At 35.8% G+C, this 27,135-nt stretch overlaps 1 protein-coding gene across 1 annotated transcript in view; it reads left to right on the forward strand.

Annotated features, from left to right (window-relative positions):
* The first annotated feature begins 22,982 nt into the window (after nt 1-22,982).
* The window catches only part of LOC141333019 (uncharacterized), a 55,792-nt gene continuing 51,639 nt past the window's right edge, over nt 22,983-27,135 (forward strand). The window contains exons 1-2 of the mRNA XM_073837968.1: nt 22,983-23,067; nt 26,233-26,935. Of these exons, the coding sequence (XP_073694069.1) occupies nt 22,983-23,067; nt 26,233-26,935 (788 nt within the window). The remainder of the gene's footprint in view (nt 23,068-26,232; nt 26,936-27,135) is intronic.

Below are 27,135 nucleotides of genomic sequence, written 5' to 3' on the forward strand. Positions count from 1 at the left end.
TATTTAAACCATTTTAATTAAAGACTTTTTTTTAATTCAGACAGTCAAAATCAACTCTACAAAACCCCAGTCAATGTAATCATTTACAGTCATTGACCTTTAATAAAAAAAAATATGTTGATGTAAAAATTAAGATGTAATAAGGTGAATACATTGTTATAAGGAATCCATTTCAGTTCATAATAGTTAAATCTCTCTTCTTGGTTGAGAATATCACAAATGTTATGATGTATTACATATAAATTTGGACTTTTGATAGATCTACAGTTGATCTCTTCAATTTATCCCAGGTATAGATACATCTGTACCATTTTATACTTTTGTAATCTAAAATTATATTGATTTTAGCGAACTAGACTTTTATTTTGTGCTGGGCATGTGACGTCATAAGGCTGCGGCGCGCTCCTGCATCTGGGATTCAAACTGAAGAAAGGTGTGTGCTTTTAACAACTGAAAGTGTTTAAATCGGTACAACTCGTTTAGAGAATTGCATATAAAACTGTGAAATGAATTGTTAGTCACTGTAATGCTTTATTTGGAGACACTGTAGTCCCTATAGTGAATCATTGTTCCTAAAGAATTCGGTCACTGTCAGTATAGTGTTAATAGAAACGGATCTTTTTGAAAATGCTAATCAACTGAATCAATCGATTCACAAAATGATTCACTGTTTTGAATCACTCGAATTGTTGCACACTGTCGACATCTGCTGCTCAAAACACTGGAAATGCAAGTAGAGCAACAAACACGTGTAATAACAACGACTACAAACAATAGGTTGCTTTCAATCACGTGGTTCTGAGGACGCGCGAAATGCAGCTGGAGGGCAGTAGTGATGGGAAGTTCGGATCATTTTACCGACTCGGATCTTTGAGTCTCGTTCAGCAAAATGAACGAATCTTTTTTCGAGTCATTTCGTTCATTTCGTTCATTTTACCAAAATATAATTAAAAAGCTATGTTTTACTTCCATAACACATGTAATGCTCATACACATTTATATAACGTTGATCACACTACAAACAAGACAAAACTATAAGCTATTAGAAACAAAAGATTTATGCATTGTTTACCTGGGTCTTCATGATTAGCTCCCTCACTTCTATCTGTCCAGGTTTGAGTCGTTCGTTCATTACGTGACAAACCCATATAAGCTTAACTAACGCAGTCTGAGCCGGAAAAAGAATTGATTAGTTCATCTCTCGAGTCTTTCGGGTTTGAGTCGTTCGTTCATCACGTGACAGCCCCATACGCTTAACCTATGCTGCTGGAGCCGGAAACAGAATTGATTAGTTCATCTCTCGAGTCTTTCGGGTCCGAGTCGTTCGTTCATCACGTGACAGCCCCATACGCTTAATATGCTGCTGGAGCCGGAAACAGAATTGATTAGTTCATAGGTGCGTTCGACTTCATGCGGCGCCGAAAGAAATCGGCTGCCGCCTTACAAAACAATGCATTCTGGTAAGATCATTTGTCCGACTTTGATCGGCGCTGCAGCCGCCTTTCGATCACGTGTGCCATCAAAGTAACGTGAGAGCAAAACGAGAGCAGTCGCAGAGGTCAGGCGCTGCAGTTGCTTAAAACCGACTGCGAAAGCCTTGATGACGACACACTTTATTCTCATTGGTCAGATTATGTGATGACAAGCACGACGTGTGCTGCGTGTTTTTCTTAAAAAAGTTCACGTGTGTAATCAATCTTTATATCGAATATCTGATATTCAAACAAAACATTATTGATAAAAATGAAGACTAGGCGATATGGTAAATATATATTCTTATTGTATAAGAGTAAAAAAAAAAAAAAAAACTGGTCAACCAGAGGCTGTTTTTTAATGGATGTTGTGAGAGGCTTCACTACACTGAATAAACTGCTTATAAAAATTGAAAAATGTCCTATAGCTAACTACAAAACCAAGATACAAATAATAAGCGTCATATTTCATTACATTAAAGTAACTCACATACTTGATATGATCAACAAAAAAGCAAAACGATTGTAGCATATAGAATAAATGATAGGGTAACTTTTTTCTTTTATTTATTTATCTTATGTAGTTTCATTTCTTCTTTTTCTTTATTCCTTTTTTTGTGTATGTTTGAAATACAGTCTCATCGTCTATAAGTGTCCGACTTGACGGCCGTCTCTTCACTCCTCCCCCGACTGCAAGCGGCTGCTCTCGCCAGCCGGCGGCAGGCTAGTGTAGTGCATCTCGAACGCACCTCATCTCTCGAGTCTTCGGGTTTGAGTCGTTCGTTCATCACGTGACAGCCCCATACGCTTAACCTATGCTGCTGGAGCCGGATACAGAATTGATTAGTTCATCTCTCGAGTCTTTCGGGTTCGAGTCGTTCGTTCATCACGTGACAGCCCCATACGCTTAATATGCTGCTGGAGCCGGAAACAGAATTGATTAGTTCATCTCTCGAGTCTTCGGGTTTGAGTCCTTCGTTCATAGTTGCGCAATTGCGCATGCGCGACTGAACGAATCACTCCCCGAGACGACTCGTTCTTCTCGAGTCACATAAAGATTCGTTCAAAATGAACGAATCGTTCAAGAACGACCCATCACTAGAGGGCAGTAAGTTATTTTTCTCCATAGGAATCACTAGCAGAAACTCGAAATACCTATGTTTTAAGTTGTTTATGGAAATTGGTCAAACCTAGAAATTTAATTTCTTATCGTGTATGAATACTGTTCATATGGAGGAAAACTCAAAAAATTGACTGAAAGACGCAGATAAAAGTGGCTTGTAAACCTGCGTCTGTGGTCAGGAGGAGAGTCGGATAATGCTTGTGTGTGCAAATGGTTAATAAAAGCTGTAATAATATTAAAATACAAAAAAATATATAAATAGTTACAAGGTGAGACAGTGAGAATTCGCTAAATACCACGCATAGACACGATGTAAATAAGACTTTATATTTGCGATTGATTACAACGGAACCTTTTGAAATTGTCATAAATTAAAGTGAGTGACAGCCTTTTTGTGACTATGGAAGAAATATTTGCTGGATTTATGTGCTGCTAACAGGATCAACAGCCAAAAACCCTGTAGTTTCAGGAGTGACATATATCCTGCATCCTTTATATAAATGTGGGAATCACTTTCGAAATTGTTTGCAATCAGGCTTAAGTTACTTAATTTATATTTACAGCCTCGATGTTAGGCAACTATTTCAATTTGTTTTAAAAAAATCGTCTTCATGACATAAAGATCACATCCAACATATTGATTTTCTGTACCTTTCTCTTCGGTTGTGATAGATAGCGTCCAAACCAATACAGTATAGACTTTCTTCCGTCTCATCAGTTCTGCTTTTTTAGTCAGGCACGTAAAGCGAAACTTTTATTTAAATTCTGAACTGATTATAGCGCAGAAAGCGAGCAAATATCGCTTTCATATAGTGACTAAAAAGTTGTCACTCACTTAAATTTATTGCAATATCCATTAAGCTCTCGAAACTACCAATATACATTGTGTACATGTGTCGTTAAGCATTGAGTAAATTCTCACTGTCTCACACTGTATCTATTTATACATTTCTTCATTAATATCTTAACATATTATTGTCTTTTCTTAACCATTTGCACACACAAGAATTATCCGGCTCGCCTCCTGGCCGCAGACGGAGGTTTCCAAGCCACTTTTTTCTGCGATTTTCAGTCAATTTCTGAGATAGGGCCGATTGCAGAACAGCAGAACCATACGTCACAGCAGTCAGACGGCAGCAGCGCCACGGCAGCAGGCTCAGCCAGTAGTGGGCGGAGTCTCCATCTCAGATCGAAAGTGGGTGAAAATAATGAAGTTAAAGTTAAAGTTTTTAATTTATATGTATATACATATATATATATATATATATATATATATATATATATATATATATATATATATATATATATATTAGTCGACTAATTTTTTATTTATTATTTTCTTATCAGTTAATGAATTATTTAGTTAGACTCCATAAATAACTAGATAAAAAGTTTGTTAGCAAACTTTAAGTTGGCTTGAGAAAGCCTAGCCAGTAAGTTTTAAGTAGTTTTAAAAGCTGTTAGTTTAAATAAAGTTTAAAGGTTTTCAGTTTGAAATAGTTTTAGTTTGATTAATAAAGTTTGAAGATAGATAGGCTAGATAGATATAAATAGTTTGAAAATAGATAGATTTATAGATATAAATAGTTAGAAGATATAAATAGTTTGAATGTGAATGGATGCTAAGGTGTTGCTATGCGGTTGCTAAGGTACCCAGGGTGGTTGCTAAGGTGTTGCTATGCGGTTGCTAGCATTATTTAAGCAAGACTAGCAAGTCATTAACATGATTTTAGCACGACTAGCAAGTCGCTAGCATGATTTTAGCACGACTAGCAAGTCGCTAGCATTATTTTAGCACGACTAGCAAGTCGCTAGCATGATTTTAGCATTATTTTAGCATGACTAGCAAAGTCTCTAGCATGATTCTAGCATGACTAGCAAGTCGCTAGCATGATATTAGCATGACTAGCAAGTCGCTAGCATGATTTTAGCACGACTAGCAAGTCGCTAGCATGATTTTAGCACGACTAGCAAGTCGCTAGCATGATTTTAGCATTATTTTAGCATGACTAGCAAAGTCTCTAGCATGATTCTAGCATGACTAGCAAGTCGCTAGCATGATATTAGCATGACTAGCAAGTCGTTAGCATGATTTTAGCAAGACTAGCAAGTCGCTAGCATTATTTAAGCAAGACTAGCAAGTCGCTAACATGATTTTTAACATGACTAGCAAGTCGCTAGCATGATTTTACCATGACTAACAAGTCGCTAGCATGATTTTAGCATGACTAGCAAGTCGCTAGCATGATTTTAGCATGACTAGCAAGTCGCTAGCATGATTTTAGCACGACTAGCAAGTCGCTAGCATGATTTTAGCACGACTAGCAAGTCGCTAGCATGATTTTAGCATTATTTTAGCATGACTAGCAAGTCGCTAGCATGATTCTAGCATGACTAGCGAGTCGCTAGCATGATATTAGCATGACTAGCGAGTCGCTAGCATGATTTTAGCAAGACTAGCGAGTCGCTAGCATTATTTAAGCAAGACTAGCGAGTCACTAGCATGATTTTTAGCATGACTAGCGAGTCGCTAGCATGATTTTACCATGACTAACGAGTCGCTAGCATGATTTTAGCATGACTAGCAAGTCGCTAGCATGATTTTAGCACGACTAGCAAGTCGCTAGCATGATTTTAGCATTATTTTAGCATGACTAGAAAGTCGCTAGCATGATTCTAGCATGACTAGCGAGTCGCTACCATGATATTAGCATGACTAGCGAGTCGCTAGCATGATTTTAGCAAGACTAGCGAGTCGCTAGCATTATTTAAGCAAGACTAGCGAGTCGCTAGCATGATTTTTAGCATGACTAGCGAGTCGCTAGCATGATTTTACCATGACTAACGAGTCGCTAGCATGATTTTAGCATGACTAGCAAGTCGCTAGCATGATTTTAGCACGACTAGCAAGTCGCTAGCATGATTTTAGCACGACTAGCAGGTCGTTACCATGATTTTAGCATGACTAGCAAGTCGCTAGCATGATTTTTAGCATGACTAGCAAATCGCTAGCATGATTTTAGCACGACTAGCAAGTCGCTAGCATGATTTTAGCATGACTAGCAAGTCGCTAGCATGATTTTAGCACGACTAGCAAGTCGCTAGCATGATTTTAGCACGACTAGCAAGTCGCTAGCATGATTTTAGCATTATTTTAGCATGACTAGAAAGTCGCTAGCATGATTCTAGCATGACTAGCGAGTCGCTACCATGATATTAGCATGACTAGCGAGTCGCTAGCATGATTTTAGCAAGACTAGCGAGTCGCTAGCATTATTTAAGCAAGACTAGCGAGTCGCTAGCATGATTTTTAGCATGACTAGCGAGTCGCTAGCATGATTTTACCATGACTAACGAGTCGCTAGCATGATTTTAGCATGACTAGCAAGTCGCTAGCATGATTTTAGCACGACTAGCAAGTCGCTAGCATGATTTTAGCACGACTAGCAGGTCGTTACCATGATTTTAGCATGACTAGCAAGTCGCTAGCATGATTTTTAGCATGACTAGCAAATCGCTAGCATGATTTTAGCACGACTAGCAAGTCGCTAGCATGATTTTAGCATTATTTAGCAATGACTAGCAAGTTGCTAGCATGATTTTAGCACGACTAGGAAGTCGCTAGCATGATTTTAGCAGATAGATAGATAGATAAGGTTTGAAGATAGATAGATAGATAGATAGATAGATAGATAGATAGATAGATAGATAAGGTTTGAAGATAGATAGATAGATAGATAGATAGATAGATAAGGTTTGAAGATAGATAGATAGATAGATAGATAGATAGATAGATAGATAGATAGATAGATAAGGTTTGAAGATAGATAGATAGATAGATAGATAGATAGATAGATAGATAGATAAGGTTTGAAGATAGATAGATAGATAGATAGATAGATAGATAGATAAGGTTTGAAGATAGATAGATAGATAGATAGATAGATAGATAGATAGATAGATAGATAGATTAAGCTTAAAGCTTGATTGAGTATCAATGGCTTCTAGCAGTTTACATTAAACATAGTTCAAACAGACATGGACTTTTGGTCAATGAAAGTCTATGGGACCTTTTTATGATTTTTAATATTAATTTTTAAGAAAACCATAACTCAAAACAGTCTGAAAAGATATAGCACACTAAGTCTGAACAGTATGAAGATCTGACCCGAGTTTGGAGTATGTAGCTTGAACGGTCTAGGAGGAGATAGTGTCTAAATATTTTCCGCTCAGAAAAATAAGAAGAAGAATAATAACTAGATAAAAAGTTTGTTAGCAAACTTTAAGTTGGCTTGAGAAAGCCTAGCCAGTAAGTTTTAAGTAGTTTTAAAAGCTTTTAGTTTAAATAAAGTTTAAAGGTTTTCAGTTTGAAATAGTTTTAGTTTGATTAATAAAGTTTGAAGATAGATAGGCTAGATAGATATAAATAGTTTGAAAATAGATTGATTTATAGATATAAATAGTTAGAATATATAAATAGTTTGAATGTGAATAGATGCTAAGGTGTTGCTATGCGGTTGCTAAGGTACCCACGGTGGTTGCTAAGGTGTTGCTATGCGGTTGCTATGCGGTTGCTAGCATTATTTAAGCAAGACTAGCAAGTCGTTAACATGATTTTTAGCATGACTAGCAAGTCGCTAGCATGATTCTAGCATGACTAGCAAGTCGCTAGCATGATTTTAGCAAGACTAGCAAGTCGCTAGCATTATTTAAGCAAGACTAGCAAGTCGCTAACATGATTTTTAGCATGACTAGCAAGTCGCTAGCATGATTTTACCATGACTAACAAGTCGCTAGCATGATTTTAGCATGACTAGCAAGTCGCTAGCATGATTCTAGCATGACTAGCAAGTCGCTAGCATGATTTTAGCAAGACTAGCAAGTCGCTAGCATTATTTAAGCAAGACTAGCAAGTCGCTAACATGATTTTTAGCATGACTAGCAAGTCGCTAGCATGATTTTACCATGACTAACAAGTCGCTAGCATGATTTTAGCATGACTAGCAAGTCGCTAGCATGATTTTAGCATGACTAGCAAGTCGCTAGCATGATTTTAGCACGACTATCAAGTCGCTAGCATGATTTTAGCATTATTTTAGCATGACTAGCAAAGTCGCTAGCATGATTCTAGCATGACTAGCAAGTCGCTAGCATGATTTTAGCAAGACTAGCAAGTCGCTAGCATGATTTTAAACATGACTAGCAAGTCGCTAGCCTGATTTTAGCATGACTAGCAAGTCGCTAGCATGATTTTAGCATGACTAGCAAGTCGCTAGCATGATTTTAGCACGACTAGCAAGTCGCTAGCATGATTTTAGCATGACTAGCAAGTCGCTAGCATGATTTTAGCATTATTTTAGCATGACTAGCAAAGTCGCTAGCATGATTCTAGCATGACTAGCAAGTCGCTAGCATGATTTTAGCATGACTAGCAAGTCGCTAGCATGATTTTAGCAAGACTAGCAAGTCGCTAGCATGATTTTAAACATGACTAGCAAGTCGCTAGCCTGATTTTAGCATGACTAGCAAGTCGCTAGCATGATTTTAGCATGACTATATAGTCGCTAGCATGATTTTATCATTATTTTAGCATGACTAGCAAGTCGTTAGCATGATTTTAGCATTATTTTAACATGACTAGCAAGTCGCTAGCATGATTTTAGCACGACTAGCAAGTCTCTAGCATGATTTTAGCACGACTAGCAAGTCGCTAGCATGATTTTAGCATGACTAGCAAGTCGTTAGCATTATTTTAGCATGACTAGCAAGTCGCTAGCATGATTCTAGCATGACTAGCAAGTCGTTATCATGATTTTAGCAAGACTAGCAAGTCGCTAGCATGATTTTAAACATGACTAGCAAGTCGCTAGCCTGATTTTATCATGACTAGCAAGTCGTTAGCATGATTTTAGCATGACTAGCAAGTCGCTAGCATGATTTTTAGCATGACTAGCAAGTCACTAGCATGATTTTAGCACGACTAGCAAGTCTCTAGCATGATTTTAGCACGACTAGCAAGTCGCTAGCATGATTTTAGCATGACTAGCAAGTCGTTAGCATTATTTTAGCATGACTAGCAAGTCGCTAGCATGATTCTAGCATGACTAGCAAGTCGTTATCATGATTTTAGCAAGACTAGCAAGTCGCTAGCATGATTTTAAACATGACTAGCAAGTCGCTAGCCTGATTTTATCATGACTAGCAAGTCGTTAGCATGATTTTAGCATGACTAGCAAGTCGCTAGCATGATTTTTAGCATGACTAGCAAGTCGCTAGCATGATTTTACCATGACTAACAAGTCGCTAGCATGATTTTAGCATGACTAGCAAGTCGCTAGCATGATTTTACCATGACTAACAAGTCGCTAGCATGATTTTAGCACGACGATCAAGTCGCTAGCATGATTTTAGCATTATTTTAGCATGACTAGCAAAGTCGCTAGCATGATTCTAGCATGACTAGCAAGTCGCTAGCATGATTTTAGCAAGACTAGCAAGTCGCTAGCATGATTTTAAACATGACTAGCAAGTCGCTAGCCCGATTTTAGCATGACTAGCAAGTCGCTAGCATGATTTTAGCATGACTAGCAAGTCGCTAGCATGATTTTAGCACGACTAGCAAGTCACTAGCATGATTTTAGCATGACTAGCAAGTCGCTAGCATGATTTTAGCATTATTTTAGCATGACTAGCAAAGTCGCTAGCATGATTCTAGCATGACTAGCAAGTCGCTAGCATGATTTTAGCATGACTAGCAAGTCGCTAGCATGATTTTAGCAAGACTAGCAAGTCGCTAGCATGATTTTAGCATGACTATATAGTCGCTAGCATGATTTTATCATTATTTTAGCATGACTAGCAAGTCGTTAGCATGATTTTAGCATTATTTTAACATGACTAGCAAGTCGCTAGCATGATTTTAGCACGACTAGCAAGTCTCTAGCATGATTTTAGCACGACTAGCAAGTCGCTAGCATGATTTTAGCATGACTAGCAAGTCGTTAGCATTATTTTAGCATGACTAGCAAGTCGCTAGCATGATTCTAGCATGACTAGCAAGTCGTTAGCATGATTTTAGCAAGACTAGCAAGTCGCTAGCATGATTTTAAACATGACTAGCAAAGTCGCTAGCCTGATTTTAGCATGACTAGCAAGTCGCTAGCATGATTTTAGCATGACTAGCAAGTCGCTAGCATGATTTTAGCACGACTAGCAAGTCGTTAGCATGATTTTAGCATGACTAGCAAGTCGTTAGCATGATTTTAGCATTATTTTAGCATGACTAGCAAGTCGCTAGCATGATTCTAGCATGACTAGCAAGTCGCTAGCATGATTTTAGCATGACTAGCAAGTCGCTAGCATGATTTTAGCAAGACTAGCAAGTCGCTAGCATGATTTTAAACATGACTAGCAAGTCGCTAGCCTGATTTTAGCATGACTAGCAAGTCGCTAGCATGATTTTAACATGACTAGCAAGTCGCTAGCATGATTTTATCATTTTTTTAGCATGACTAGCAAGTCGCTAGCATGATTTTAGCATTATTTTACCATGACTAGCAAGTCGCTAGCATGATTTTAGCATTACTAGCAAGTCGCTAGCATGATTTTAGCATGACTAGCAAGTCGCTAGCATGATTTTAGCACGACTAGCAAGTCACTAGCATGATTTTAGCATGACTAGCAAGTCGCTAGTATTATTTTAGCATGACTAGCAAGTCGCTAGCATGATTCTAGCATGACTAGCAAGTCGCTAGCATGATTTTAGCAAGACTAGCAAGTCGCTAGCATTATTTAAGCAAGACTAGCAAGTCGTTAACATGATTTTTAGCATGACTAGCAAGTCGCTAGCATGATTTTACCATGACTAACAAGTCCCTAGCATGATTCTAGCATGACTAGCAAGTCGCTAGCATGATTTTAGCAAGACTAGCAAGTCGCTAGCATGATTTTAAACATGACTAGCAAGTCGCTAGCCTGATTTTAGCATAACTAGCAAGTCGTTAGCATGATTTTAGCACGACTAGCAAGTCGCTAGCATGATTTTAGCATTACTAGCAAGTCGTTAGCATGATTTTAACACGACTAGCAAGTCGCTAGCATGATTTTAGCATGACTAGCAAGTCGCTAGCATGATTTTAGCATTATTTTAGCATGACTAGCAAAGTCGCTAGCATGATTCTAGCATGACTAGCAAGTCGCTAGCATGATTTTAGCATGACTAGCAAGTCGCTAGCATGATTTTAGCAAGACTAGCAAGTCGCTAGCATGATTTTAAACATGACTAGCAAGTCGCTAGCCTGATTTTAGCATGACTAGCAAGTCGCTAGCATGATTTTAACATGACTAGCAAGTCGCTAGCATGATTTTATCATTTTTTTAGCATGACTAGCAAGTCGCTAGCATGATTTTAGCATTATTTTAGCATGACTAGCAAGTCGCTAGCATGATTTTAGCATGACTAGCAAGTCGCTAGCATGATTTTAGCACGACTAGCAAGTCACTAGCATGATTTTAGCATGACTAGCAAGTCGCTAGCATGATTTTAGCAAGACTAGCAAGTCGCTAGCATGATTTTAAACATGACTAGCAAGTCGCTAGCCTGATTTTAACATGACTAGCAAGTCGCTAGCATGATTTTATCATTTTTTTAGCATGACTAGCAAGTCGCTAGCATGATTTTAGCATTATTTTAGCATGACTAGCAAGTCGCTAGCATGATTTTAGCATGACTAGCAAGTCGCTAGCATGATTTTAGCACGACTAGCAAGTCACTAGCATGACTTTAGCATGACTAGCAAGTCGCTAGCATTATTTTAGCATGACTAGCAAGTCGCTAGCATGATTCTAGCATGACTAGCAAGTCGCTAGCATGATCTTAGCATGACTAGCAAGTCGCTAGCATGATTTCAGAACGACTAGCAAGGCGCTAGCATTATTTTAGCATGACTAGCAAGTCGCTAGCATGATTTTAGCAAGACTATTAAGTCGCTAGCATGATTTTAGCTAGACTAGGAAGTCGCTAGCATGATTTTTAACATGACTAGCAAGTCGCTAACATGATTTTAGCATGACTAGTAAGATAGATAGATAGATAGATAGATAGATGAGGTTTGAAGATAGATAGATAGATAGATAGATAGATAGATAGATGATAGATAGATAGATAGATAGATAGATAGATAGATAGATAAGGTTTGAAGATAGATAGATAGATAGATAGATAGATAGATAGATAGATAGATAGATAGATAGATAGATAAGGTTTATAGATAGATAGATAGATAGATAGATAGATAGATAAGGTTTGAAGATAGATAGATAGATAGATAGATAGATAGATAGATAAGGTTTGAAGATAGATAGATAGATAGATAGATAGATAGATAGATAGATAGATAGATAGATAGATAGTTTAAAGCTTAATTGATTATCAATGGCTTCTAGCAGTTTACATTAAACATAGTTCAAACAGACATGGACTTTTGGTCAATGAAAGTCTATGGGACCTTTTTATGATTTTTAATATTAATTTTTAAGAAAACCATAACTCAAAACAGTCTGAAAAGATATAGCACACTAAGTCTGAACAGTATGAAGATCTGACCCGAGTTTGGAGTATGTAGCTTGAACGGTCTAGGAGGAGTAGGAGTCCAAAAATTTTCCGCTCAGAAAAAGAAGAAGAAGAAGAAGAAGAAGAAGAAGAAGAAGAAGAAGAATAACTAGATAAAAAGTTTGTTAGCAAACTTTAAGTTGGCTTGAGAAAGCCTAGCCAGTAAGTTTTAAGTAGTTTTAAAAGCTTTTAGTTTAAAGAAAGTTTAAAGGTTTTCAGTTTTAAATAGTTTTAGTTTGATTAATAAAGTTTGAAGATAGATAGGCTAGATAGATATAAATAGTTTGAAAATAGATAGATTTATAGATATAAATAGTTAGAAGATATAAATAGTTTGAATGTGAATAGATGCTAAGGTGTTGCTATGCGGTTGCTAAGGTACCCAGGGTTGTTGCTAAGGTGTTGCTATGCGGTTGCTAGCATTATTTAAGCAAGACTAGCAAGTCGTTAACATGATTTTTAGCATGACTAGCAAGTCGCTAGCATGATTTTAGCATGACTAGCAAGTCGCTAGCATGATTTTAGCACGACTAGCAAGTCGCTAGCATGATTTTAGCATGACTAGCAAGTCGCTAGCATGATTTTAGCACGACTAGCAAGTCGCTAGCATGATTTTAGCATGACTAGCAAGTCGCTAGCATGATTTTAGCACGACTAGCAAGTCGCTAGCATGATTTTAGCATTATTTTAGCATGACTAGCAAAGTCGCTAGCATGATTCTAGCATGACTAGCAAGTCGCTAGCATGATTTTAGCATGACTAACAAGTCGCTAGCATGATTTTAGCAAGACTAGCAAGTCGCTAGCATGATTTTACCATGACTAGCAAGTCGCTAGCATGATTTTAGCATGACTAGCAAGTCGCTAGCATGATTTTAGCATTATTTTAGCATGACTAGCAAAAGTCGCTAGCATGATTCTAGCATGACTAGCAAGTCGTTAGCATGATTTTAGCATGACTAACAAGTCGCTAGCATGATTTTAGCAAGACTAGCAAGTCGCTAGCATGATTTTAAACATGACTATCAAGTCGCTAGCCTGATTTTAGCATGACTAGCAAGTCGCTAGCATGATTTTAGCATGACTAGCAAGTCGCTAGCATGATTTTAGCATGACTAGCAAGTCGCTAGCATGATTTTAGCATTATTTTAGCATGACTAGCAAAGTCGCTAGCATGATTCTAGCATGACTAGCAAGTCGCTAGCATGATTTTAGCATGACTAGCAAGTCGCTAGCATGATTTTAGCACGACTAGCAAGTCGCTAGCATGATTTTAGCATTATTTTAGCATGACTAGCAAGTCGCTAGCATGATTTTAGCATTATTTTAGCATGACTAGCAAGTCGCTAGCATGATTTTAACATGACTAGCAAGTCGCTAGCATGATTTTAGCACGACTAGCAAGTCGCTAGCATTATTTTAGCATGACTAGCAAGTCACTAGCATGATTTTAGCATTATTTTAGCATGACTAGCAAGTCGCTAGCATGATTTTAACATGACTAGCAAGTCGCTAGCATGATTTTAGCACGACTAGCAAGTCGCTAGCATGATTTTAGCATGACTAGCAAGTCGCTAGCATGATTTTAGCATTATTTTAGCATGACTAGCAAAGTCGCTAGCATGATTCTAGCATGACTAGCAAGTTGCTAGCATGATTTCAGCATGACTAGCAAGTCGCTAGCATGATTTTAGCAAGACTAGCAAGTCGCTAGCATGATTTTAGCAAGACTAGCAAGTCGCTAGCATGATTTTAAACATGACTAGCAAGTCGCTAGCATGATTTTAGCAAGACTAGCAAGTCGCTAGCATGATTTTAGCAAGACTAGCAAGTCGCTAGCATGATTTTAAACATGACTAGCAAGTCGCTAGCATGATTTTAGCATGACTAGCAAGTCGCTAGCATGATTTTAGCATTATTTTAGCATGACTACCAAGTCGCTAGCATGATTTTAACATGACTAGCAAGTCGCTAGCATGATTTTAACACGACTAGCAAGTCGCTAGCATGATTTTAGCATTTTTTAGCATGACTAGCAAGTCGTTAGCATTATTTTAGCATGACTAGCAAGTCGCTAGCATGATTTTAGCATTTTTTTAGCATGACTAGCAAGTCGTTAGCATTATTTTAGCATGACTAGCAAGTCGCTAGCATGATTCTAGCATGACTAGCAAGTCACTAGCATGATTTTAGCATGACTAACAAGTCGCTAGCTTGATTTTAACAAGACTAGCAAGTCGCTAGCATGATTTCAGAACGACTAGCAAGGCGCTAGCATTATTTTAGCATTATTTTAGCATGACTAGCAAGTCGCTAGCATGATTTTAGCAAGACTAGTAAGTCGCTAGCATGATTTTAGCTAGACTAGCAAGTCGCTAACATGATTTTTAACATGACTAGCAAGTCGCTAGCATGATTTTAGCATGACTAGCAAGTCGCTAGCATGATTTTAGCATTACTAGCAAGTCGCTAACATGATTTTAGCATGACTAGTAAGAGATAGATAGATAGATAGATAGAAAGATAAGGATAGATAGATAGATAGATAGATAGATAGATAGATAGATAGATAGATAGATAGATAGATAAGGTTTGAAGATAGATAGATAGATAGATAGATAGATAGATAGATAGATAGATAGAAAGATAAGGTTTGAAGATAGATAGATAGATAGATAGATAGATAGATAGATAGATAGATAGATAGATAGATAGATAGATAGATAGATAGATAGCTTAATTGAGTATCAATGGCTTCTAGCAGTTTACATTAAATAGTTCAAACAGACATGGACTTTTGGTCAATGAAAGTCTATGGGACCTTTTTATGATTTTTAATATTAATTTTTAAGAAAACCATAACTCAAAACAGTCTGAAAAGATATAGCACACTAAGTCTGAACAGTATGAAGATCTGACCCGAGTTTGGAGTATGTAGCTTGAACGGTCTAGGAGGAGTAGGAGTCCAAAAATTTTCCGCTCAGAAAAAGAAGAAGAAGAAGAAGAAGAATAACTAGATAAAAAAGTTCGTCGAGACAAACTTTAAGTTGGCTTGAGAAAGCTTTGCCTTAAAGTTTAAAGAAGTTTTGAAAGCTTTAAGCAGTTTGATTAGTTTTTAAAGTTTAAAGATAGAAAAAGTTTGAAAAGATTTAAGTTTGAAGGTTTTCAGTCTGAAATAGTTTTAAGTTTAAAGTAGTTTTAAAGCTTAAACGGATAGACAGATTTATAGATAGATAGATTTATAGACAGATAGATTTATAGACAGATTAATAGACAGATTTATAGATAGATAGATTTATAGACAGATTTATAGATAGATTTATAGATAGATAGATTTATAGACAGATTTATAGATAGATTAATAGATATATAGATTTATAGACAGATAGATTTATAGACAGATTTATAGACAGATTTATAGATAGATAGATTAATAGATATAGATTTATAGATAGACAGATTTATAGATAGATAGATTAATAGATATAGATTTATAGATAGACAGATTAATAGATATAGATTTATAGATAGACAGATTAATAGATAGACAGATTTATAGATAGATTAATAGATAGATTTATAGATAGACAGATTAATAGATGGATAGATTTATAGATAGACAAGCATGACTAACAAGTTACTAGCATGATCCTAGCACGACTAGCAAGTCACTAGCATGATTTTAGCATGACTAGCAAGTCGCTAGCATGATTTTAGCATGACTAGCAAGTCGCTAGCATGATTTTAGCATGACTAGCAAGTTGCTAGCATGATTTTAGCATGATTAGCAAGTCGGTAGCATGATTTTAGCATGACAAGCAAATCGCTAGCATGATTTTAGGATGATACTAGCATGACTAACAAGTTACTAGCATGATCCTAGCATGACTAGCAAGTCACTAGCATGATTTTAGCATGACTAGCAAGTCGCTAGCATGATTTTAGCATGATTAGCAAGTCGGTAGCATGATTTTAGCATGACAAGCAAATCGCTAGCATGATTTTAACATGATTAGCAAGTCGGTAGCATGATTTTAGCATGACAAGCAAGTCGCTAGCATGATTTTAACATGATTAGCAAGTCGCTAGCATGATTTTAACAAATCGCTAGCATGATTTTAGCATGACAAGCAAGTCGCTAGCATGATTTTAGCATGATTAGCAAGTCACTAGCATGATTTTAGCATTACTAGAAAGTCGCTAGCATGATTTTAGCATGTCGCTATCATGATTTTAGCATGAAAAGCAAGTCGCTAGCATGATTTTAGCATGATTAGCAAAGTCACTAGCATGATTTTAGCATGACTAGCAAGTCGCTAGCATGATCCTAGCATGACTAGCAAGTCACTAGCATGATTCTAGCATGACAAGCAAGTTACTAGCATGATTTTAACATGACTAGCAAGTCACTAGCATGATTTTAGGATGATTCTAGCATGACTAGCAAGTTACTAGCATGATCCTAGCACGACTAGCAAGTTACTAGCATGATTCTAGCATGACTAGCAAGTCACTAGCATGATTTTAGCAAGACTAACAAGTCACTAGCATGATTCTAGCATGACTAGCATGTCACTAGCATGATTCTAGCATGACTAGCAAGTCACTAGCATGATTCTAGCATGACTAGCATGTCACTAGCATGATAGACAGATTAATAGACAGATTTATAGATAGATAGATTTATAGACAGATTTATAGATAGATTTATAGATAGATAGATTTATAGACAGATTTATAGATAGATTAATAGATATATAGATTTATAGACAGATTTATAGACAGATTTATAGACAGATTTATAGATAGATAGATTAATAGATATAGATTTATAGATAGACAGATTTATAGATAGATAGATTAATAGATATAGATTTATAGATAGACAGATTAATAGATAGATTAATAGATATAGATTTATAGATAGACAGATTAATAGATAGACAGATTTATAGATAGATTAATAGATAGATTTATAGATAGACAGATTAATAGATGGATAGATTTATAGATAGACAAGCATGACTAACAAGTTACTAGCATGATCCTAGCACGACTAGCAAGTCACTAGCATGATTTTAGCATGACTAGCAAGTCGCTAGCATGATTTTAGCATGACTAGCAAGTCGCTAGCATGATTTTAGCATGACTAGCAAGTTGCTAGCATGATTTTAGCATGATTAGCAAGTCGGTAGCATGATTTTAGCATGACAAGCAAATCGCTAGCATGATTTTAGGATGATACTAGCATGACTAACAAGTTACTAGCATGATCCTAGCATGACTAGCAAGTCACTAGCATGATTTTAGCATGACTAGCAAGTCGCTAGCATGATTTTAGCATGATTAGCAAGTCGCTAGCATGATTTTAGCATGACTAGCAAGTCGCTAGCATGATTTTAGCATGACTAGCAAGTAGCTAGCATGATTTTAGCATTACTAGCAAGTCGCTAGCATGATTTTAGCATTACTAGCAAGTCACTAGCATGATTTTAGCATGATTAGCATATTGTTAGCATGATTTAGATGGAGAGATAGACATATTAATAGATAGATTTATAGATAAACAGATTAATAGATAGATAGATAGATAGATAGATAGATAGATAGATAGATTTATAGATATAGATTTATAGATAGACAGATTAATAGATATAGATTTATAGATAGACAGATTTATAGATTTATAGATAGACAGATTAATAGATAGACAGATTAATAGATGGATAGATTAATAGATAGACAGATTTATAGATTTATAGATTTATAGATAGACAGATTAATAGATAGACAGATTAATAGATGGATAGATTAATAGATAGACAGATTTATAGATTTATAGATTTATAGATAGACAGATTAATAGATAGACAGATTAATAGATGGATAGATTTATAGATAGACAGATTTATAGATTTATAGATTTATAGATAGACAGATTAATAGATATAGATTTATAGATAGACAGATTAATAGATGGATAGATTTATAGATAGACAGATTAATAGATATAGATTTATAGATAGACAGATTAATAGATGGATAGATTTATAGATAGACAGATTAATAGATATAGATTTATAGATAGACAGATTAATAGATGGATAGATTTATAGACAGATTAATAGATATAGATTTATAGATAGACAGATTAATAGATAGACAGATTAATAGATGGATAGATTAATAGATAGACAGATTTATAGATTTATAGATAGACAGATTTATAGATGGATAGATTAATAGATGGATAGATTAATAGATAGACAGATTTATAGATATAGATTTATAGATAGACAGATTAATAGATAGACAGATTAATAGATGGATAGATTAATAGATAGACAGATTTATAGATATAGATTTATAGATAGACAGATTTATAGATAGACAGATTAATAGATGGATAGATTAATAGATAGACAGTTTAATAGATATAGATTAATAGATAGACAGATTAATAGATAGATAGATAGATAGATAGATAGATAGATAGATAGATTTATAGATATAGATTTATAGATATAGATTTATAGATAGACAGATTAATAGATATAGATTTATAGATAGATAGACAGACAGACAGACAGACAGACAGACAGATGAGTTTAAATGAGTTTGAATGGATTAGAAATAGTACATAGAAGGGAAGCCTGATTGAGTCTCAAAGGATTCTGGCAGTTTAAATTTGAATTTTGACAGTTGGAGTTTGAAAAGTCTTGGCTCATTTGAACATTCCGTCAATGTAAATCAATTAGATTTTTCCCAATTTTAATCAGCATTTTTAGGAAAACCGTAAGTCCGATCAGTTAGAAAAGATATAGCAACTCGAGTTAGACCAGTATGAAGATCTGGGCTGAGTTTGGAGTTTGTAGAGTTAAAGCTCTAGGAGGAGTAGCAGTCAGAAAATTTTTGGCAAGGAAGAAGAATAAGAACTAGATAAAAAAGTTCGTCGAGACAAACTTTAAGTTGGCTTGAGAAAGCTTTGCCTTAAAGTTTAAAGAAGTTTTGAAAGCTTTAAAAAGTAGTAAAAGTTTAAAAAGTTTTAAAAAGTTTTAAGTTTGATGGGTTTCAGTCTGAAATAGTTTAAAGTTTTTAGCAGTTTTAAAGATTGAAGATAGATGATAGATAGATAGATAGATAGATAGATAGATAGATAGATAGATAGATAGATAGATAGATAGATAGATAGATAGATAGATAGATAGATAGCTGTGGTGTCTGGGGTGGTTGCTAGGGTGTTGCTATTCGGTTGCTTAGGTACCCGGGGTGGTTGCTAAGGTGTTGCTATGCGGTTGCTAAGGTACACGGGGTGGTTGCTAAGGTGTTGCTATGTGGTTGCTAAGGTGTTGCTATGCGGTTGCTAGGGTACCCGGGGTGGTTGCTAAGGTGTTGCTATGCGGTTGCTAGGGTACCTGGGGTGGTTGCTAAGGTGTTGCTATGTGGTTGCTAAGGTACCCATGGTGGTTGCTAAGGTGTTGCTATGTGGTTGCTAAGGTACCCAGGGTGGTTGCTAAGGTGTTGCTATGCGGTTGCTAAGGTACCTGAGGTGGTTGCTAAGGTGTTGCTATGCGGTTACTAGGTTACCCAGGGTGGTTACTAGCATGTTGCTGGCATGATTTTAGCATGACTAGCAAGTCGCTAACATGATTTTAGCAAGACTAGCAAGTCGCTAGCATGATTTTAACATGATTAGCAAGTCGCTAGCATGATTTTAGCATGACTAGCAAGTCGCTAGCATGATTTTAGCCTGACTAGCAAAGTCGCTAGCATGATTTTAGCATTACTAGCAAGTCACTAGCATGATTTTAGCATTACTAGCAAGTCGCTAACATGATTTTAGCAAGACTAGCAAGTCGCTAGCATGATTTTAACATGATTAGCAAGTCGCTAGCATGATTTTAGCATGACTAGCAAGTCGCTTGCATTATTTTAGCATGACTAGCAAAGTCGCTAGCATGATTTTAGCATGACTAGCAAGTAGCTAGCATGATTTTAGCATTACTAGCAAGTCGCTAGCATGATTTTAGCATTACTAGCAAGTCACCAGCATGATTTTAGCATGATTAGCATATTGTTAGCATGAGTTAGATGGAGAGATAGACATATTAATAGATAGATTTATAGATAAACAGATTAATAGATAGATAGATAGATAGATAGATAGATAGATTTATAGATATATAGATTTATAGATGGACAGATTAATAGATATAGATTTATAGATAGACAGATTTATAGATATAGATTTATAGATAGACAGATTAATAGATATAGATTTATAGATAGACAGATTTATAAATATAGATTTATAGATAGACAGATTAATAGACAGATTAATAGATGGATAGATTAATAGATAGACAGATTTATAGATAGACAGATTAATAGATGGATAGATTAATAGATAGACAGATTAATAGATGGATAGATTTATAGATAGACAGATTAATAGATGGATAGATTAATAGATAGACAGATTAATAGATGGATAGATTTATAGATAGACAGATTAATAGATGGATAGATTTATAGATAGACAGATTAATAGATGGATAGATTTATAGATAGACAGATTAATAGATGGATAGTTTTATAGATAGACAGATTCATAGATGGATAGATTTATAGATAGACAGATTCATAGATGGATAGATTTATAGATAGATAGATAGATAGATAGATAGATAGATAGATAGATAGATAGATAGACAGACAGATTAATAGATAGACAGATTTATAGATAGATAGATAGATTTATAGATAGATAGATAGATGAGTTTGAATGGATTAGAAGTATAGTTCATAGAAGGGAAGCCTGATTGAGTCTCAAAGGATTCTGGCAGTTTAAATTTGAATTTTGACAGTTGGAGTTTGAAAAGTCTTGGCTCATTTGAACATTCCGTCAATGTAAGTCAATGAGATTTTTCCCCAATTTTAATCGGCATTTTTAGGAAAACCGTAAGTCCGATCAGTTAGAAAAGATATAGCAACTCGAGTTAGAACAGTTTGAAGATCTGGGCTGAGTTTGGAGTTTGTAGAGTTAAAGCTCTAGGAGGAGTAGCAGTCAGAAATTTAGTCTCAGAAGAAGAAGAAGAGGAAGAAAAATAATAAGTTTAAATAGAATATCAATAAGTTGGCTTTCTCAAGCCAACTTAATAAGTTTAAATAGAATATCAGTAAGTTGGCTCTCTCAAGCCAACTTAATAAGTTTAAATAGGATTTCAGTAAGTTGGCTTTCTCAAGCCAACTTAATAAGTTTAAATAGGATTTCAGTAAGTTGGCTTTCCCAAGCCAACTTAATAAGTTTAAATAGGATTTCAGTAAGTTGGCTTTCCCAAGCCAACTTAATAACAGTAACTTCTGCTGTTAATCTTTTGATATTTTATTAAAATGTTTTCTCATATTTTTTGCTGTCTTAAAAGATAAACAGTATAAATTGAGTACAAAGCTCAAAGCTCAAACAAAAAACTTGAGCAATAGAATGTTTTTATTTATTTAGTTAAACTACATTTTTTACCTAATCATTTCAGTATTAACCAATTTTTCATTGTACATAAAACCATGTACTATACACTATATGCATCAGAAATTAGATTTTCCAAAGAAATATTACAAAATCAAACAAAAGATATAGCATAGAACGTACACATTTAACAACAATAATAACCACACATTAATCACCTTAATTAATCAATTATTAATCAAATTAGTTTAAACCTAAAATAAATCAAAACTCTTTAAACACACAATTAATCCAGAGGCATGATTTGTTCACACACTCATTAAGGAAATGTCCATATCATTCAAGTGAAACATGAAGGGCTCTTTGGCCAGCAGACTCTCATCATTTTTTTCTGCCATTATAAAAGTCCGTTGGTCGCGCATATCCGCCATGTTTGTAGTTTTTTACACTTTTTATGCGTGTTTGTAGTTCTAATCAAATCCTCGTTCACCGCGCAATGTGTTGTGGGCAATATAATAGCCGTTAGAGTGCGCATTGATCTGTACTTCGAATTTTGAAGTTAACGAAGTAGACCATCCGGAAATCTTTGGAATACTTTTTAGGACATACTAATTCTATTTTCGAATACTATTTAGGACGGATAATTTGCGAATTGGGACCTGATTGGGCCGCAGCAAGAGACTCCGCCCACTACCGGCTGAGCCTGCTGCCGTGGCGCTGCTGCCGTGTGACTGCTGTGACGTATGGTTCTGCTGTTCTGCAATCAGTCATTATTGCAATTTCTTGCCGTTCCCCTTTACCAACCGCAGATTTTCATGCAATGATATAAACTCTGTGTGGTTTCTCGGTTTGACCGATGATGAGCGCCTATAAACAACGCAAAACAGAGGTATTTTAAGTTTCTGCTATTGATTCTTATGGAGAAAAATTCCTTCCTGCCCTCCATCTGCATTTCGCGCCACAGCAGTGACGTCATGTGAAAACAACCTTTTGCACGTTTTCATAAATAAGCAAATAAATAGCATTTTTTTTGTTAAAATAAAAGTTTAATCCAATAAATAGAATCTACATATCAGCAAATACTAAATAGCAATCCTAATACAAATGTGAACCTTGAGTATAATTTGTGTTCTTTTATTAAGTCCATTAACACTCACTGTCTGACCGACCCCCTTACCAGTGTGCTGACTACTAAACTAGGAGCTGATTGAGACGCACACAGACATTTAGTTTACATTGATTTTTCTTTCTACCAAACCCACAGAAAAACTCCTGCTGAATCAACTGAGATCCACAACACACTGTTATAAAGATGGTGTTTATTAAAGAGGAGAGAGAAGACATGAAGATTGAAGAAACATTCAGAGTCAAACATGAAGATACTGAGGAACAAACAGGTTGGTTTTCATTCTAAAAGTCACTAATTTGATCCTTATTAAAATGTACAGCTCTACAGAAAAAAAATTATTTTGTGTAACATTAAACAGTACCTACTTCTGATTAGAAAACAATAAAAACAGTATCTGACAAAAAAAACTTAATTTAGCAAACAATGACACTTCAATCTTACTTTTTTCTTTCTTGCCATCCTTAAAAGTTTGATATTAAAATGTAAATAGCAGTGAATGTTCATTACACCAAGCAATAAATAATCACCAGCACCAGCCTACTTATAAAATAATACAACATTTCTCCTGTTTGAGTCACTGCATGCTGTTTATCTTTGTTCTTTATTTAAAGATATTTGGGGAGCAAATAATACAGTCAGTGACCACTAGCTTTATTTTGAACTGCAGCAAAATACAGGTTTTTTTATTTGAGAGAGAGAGACATAAACAGTTGATCAAACACCTAACTAGTGCACTAAAGTGACTTTTTTTGTGCATCTGTTGTGACTTTTGTCATCCTTAAGTGTTAGTGGTCAGATGGTCAAGAACTAAACGGTGTTAACTCTTGTCCACAAATGCCAACATAATTTTCAAGCTCTTTAAGGAAAAGTTTTGGTTTCTGAAAGATCTAATAGCACTAGAATACAAATGCAACTTTAATAAGCACAATCTCTGTGCTGTGATGGGAGTTAAAGAGAACCTGTTATGCCACTTTTTCTCAAGAAGTCTCAGTCTTTTGAATTGAATAAAGTCAGCATCACATTTGCAATCGTGCTAATATTCAGGAAAACAGCACACTTCTTCTTTAAGAGTTGCTTAAACATACTATATGTTGTAAATTAACAACAAGAACAGTGTTGACAGCACTGGTTTTCAAAAAAAGATAATGGCTTATTGAAGATGCTTTTTCAAGATTAGATTGTGCCTTAAAGCCGATCGGAGAGACAAGTTTAGTTGCAAGTAAACAAAAAATTCCAATGGACTATGATGTTATATAATTTTGTATTTGTATTTCCATAATGCTTGGCTTTCTGATTTCCTCCTGGGAGTCCTGACTAGCAGTGCAGGTTAAAAATTGAATAGTTACTCATATTTTGTATTTTAAATACGAAATAATGTTACATGTAGTTTGTTACTTTTGTGGGTTTGATTAGAAAATAGTTCTTACTTGAATGCTGCTTTTTAGGGATGCTCATTTCGGTTAATTTTCCTGACCGACAACCGCTGCTCGTTATCTGACCATTAACCGTTGACTGATAAAATTAGAATAATAAATTAGTTTAAAATAAAAATAGAACGCACGAGTATCTGTGATGATACATTAAAAATACAAGCAAATTTATTTATTTATTTATTATTTATTTATTTTAACGTGCAAACAGCAGCATACAGAGCAACAACAAAAACTGTATTGACATATACTTAAATTGTCACGCATCAGCAGCGGTTCTGAGAACAGAGAAAATCTGAATGAAAAAAAAAGAATAATATAAATAGGCCTACACTAAATATGTATAAATTAAATAACTACCTAATTAAGATTCTTATTCTTCTCGTTGGACATAAAAATATATAGCAGGCCAGCCAATACCTCAGTGTGCCTAGTTTTTAACATGTCCACATGCTGTACGGATAGGCAGGACCGCTGCCTGTTAACTCTTAGATCCACAAACAAAACACCATCACAAAAACCCTTTCAATTTGCGGTTCGGGACTTCCATCCACTGTCATATGCGTGTGGAGAAGCGCGTGTGGAGAAGCGCGTGTTTTACAGCGTTCAGCAATAGCCAATCACAGACATGTATGTTGATTTGATTATCACTGTGGCCAATCAGAGGAGGCTATGTTACAATCCACTCACCAACCAAAGTGCCGGTTTCAGTTTTGCTGATTTCTACACTTTCGCGAACTCTCTTATTAAAACAAAGAAAGTGTTGGCATTATATAAATAAGAGATTAATTGTGCAGTGTAAAGGTTATTTTATTACTTTTTAATAACTTTATGAGATTGCGATGAACTACTCTAGGATGAGTGATAGCTTTCCAGTGATTGTAACGGGAGCGCCTATTGCGCACTTTCTAGACTATAATTCATTCAGAATTTGAATACATTCACTCACGGATTCACTCTCTGATAACCCAATAACGCCACTTGCCATTGAGTTGCATATACTACATCTGTTTACTCAGTAAAGGTGAAGCGAAATATGTCTGTACAGCCACACTGCACGTGTCGACACGCACGCGTGAGTAAACAGATAACTTACAAATAGCATTATTTCTTTCACCATGCAGCAAGCGTAAAAAAAAAGAATAGAAAACTCTTTTAAACCGTTTAACTGATAGTAATAATCGGTTAAAATTCTTACTGTCGGTTAACGGTTAAACGGTCAATATGAGCATCCCTACTGCTTTTCACGAGTTCGCCCTTACATCTAATCTGCTTGAGCGAGCATTAAGCATATTTTGGCGTGCTGTCCGGGGGAAGGGTTCCGGGCCGGAATACAGGCCGGAACCAGAGAACTCCCCCTGCTAGTGTAGGATCGAAACAGATTAGAAGTGGGGAGTAGGGGTGGAGGAGGGATGCCAAGAAACTATCGCTGGATGGAGGTAAGACGGCTGGTAATATATAGAGGATGCGCTGATTGAATGATTGGTTAAACAGGTTGCACCTGTGCCGAATGGGTTGATTATCTGATCGTGCTCCTCCTGAACCTTGTTTAATCAAACATCATTTAAATTCTCAAGCGTGAAGATAAACATGGCAGATTATGTTTTTTTTTTTTTTTAAAGGAGCTGATGTTTTTTTATAATTATATGGTAGATGTGATAAAAGCACAACAATATATGTGTTACAAATAACAGTTTTTAATTATGGCTATAATTACTGGCTAAAATTGGAAGGAAATGCGTTTAATAGAGACAAATTAGTAGCAGTATTTGTATCAATGAGACTGGTCTCCATTAACAATAGGCTACTTGGTAAAAAGATGCCAATAAGTTTTAAATGTACAATCTTTATGTTGTTTCACATTAATTTGGAGATTCAATGTGAAATTGTTTGTCAAATAGTTCGTTTTTTATTGATTGCCAGCACTAGTCTGAATGTTTTGATGTCTGTTGCTTTGTGCCATTAAACTGCTGTTAACTTACATTTTTCTTATTTCACCTCAGACCTGATGGCACTGAAAGAGGAGAATCAAGAACTCAATGAAACAGAAGAGAAAGATCAAAATGAGAAACATGATTTCAAAACTGAAGAAAAATCAATTAGTTGCTCACAGAATAAAAATACTTCCTCACCAGAAATAAATAAAAAATCACAATCTACAAACCTTAATTCTAACATGAGAATTCACACTGGAGAGAGACCTTACAGCTGCCAACAGTGTGGAAAGAGTTTCTCACGAAATGGAGATCTTAAGACTCACATGAAAGTTCACATTGAAAAGAAGCCGTTAATTTGCCCTCAGTGTGGAAAGAGTTTTATGCAGAAAAAATACCTTACTGCCCACATGAAAACTCACACTGGAGAGAAGCCTTTTACCTGCCCTCAGTGTGAAAAGAGTTTTACGCAGAAAAATACCCTTATTATCCACATGAGAATTCACACTGGAGAGAAGCCTTTCACCTGCAAACTCTGTGGGAGAAGTTTTACACAGAAAAAATACCTTACTGCCCACATGAGAATTCATACTGGAGAGAAACCTTTTACCTGCCCTCAGTGTGGAAAGAGTTTTACGCAGAAAAAAAACCTTACTCTCCACATGAGCATTCACACTGGAGAGAAGCCTTTTACCTGCAAACAGTGTGGAAAGAGTTTCACGTATAAAGAAAACCTTAAGATTCACATGAGAATTCACACTGGAGAGAAACCGTACAAGTGTCTTCAGTGTGAGAAGAGTTTCACATGTCTAAGCACCATGAAACGTCATTCGCAAACTCATTCTGGGAGGAAACTGCCATTTTCCTTGTGTGAAGAGGTTTAGAAAAAGAAAAGATTTCTACAATCATCTACACGCTCATTTTGAAAGACATTGTAGTCAAAGTACTAAAAAAAAATTTCCATCAAAATCA

The sequence above is a fragment of the Garra rufa genome, chromosome 4 (genome assembly GCF_049309525.1).
Source record: "Garra rufa chromosome 4, GarRuf1.0, whole genome shotgun sequence".
NCBI lineage: Eukaryota > Metazoa > Chordata > Actinopteri > Cypriniformes > Cyprinidae > Garra > Garra rufa.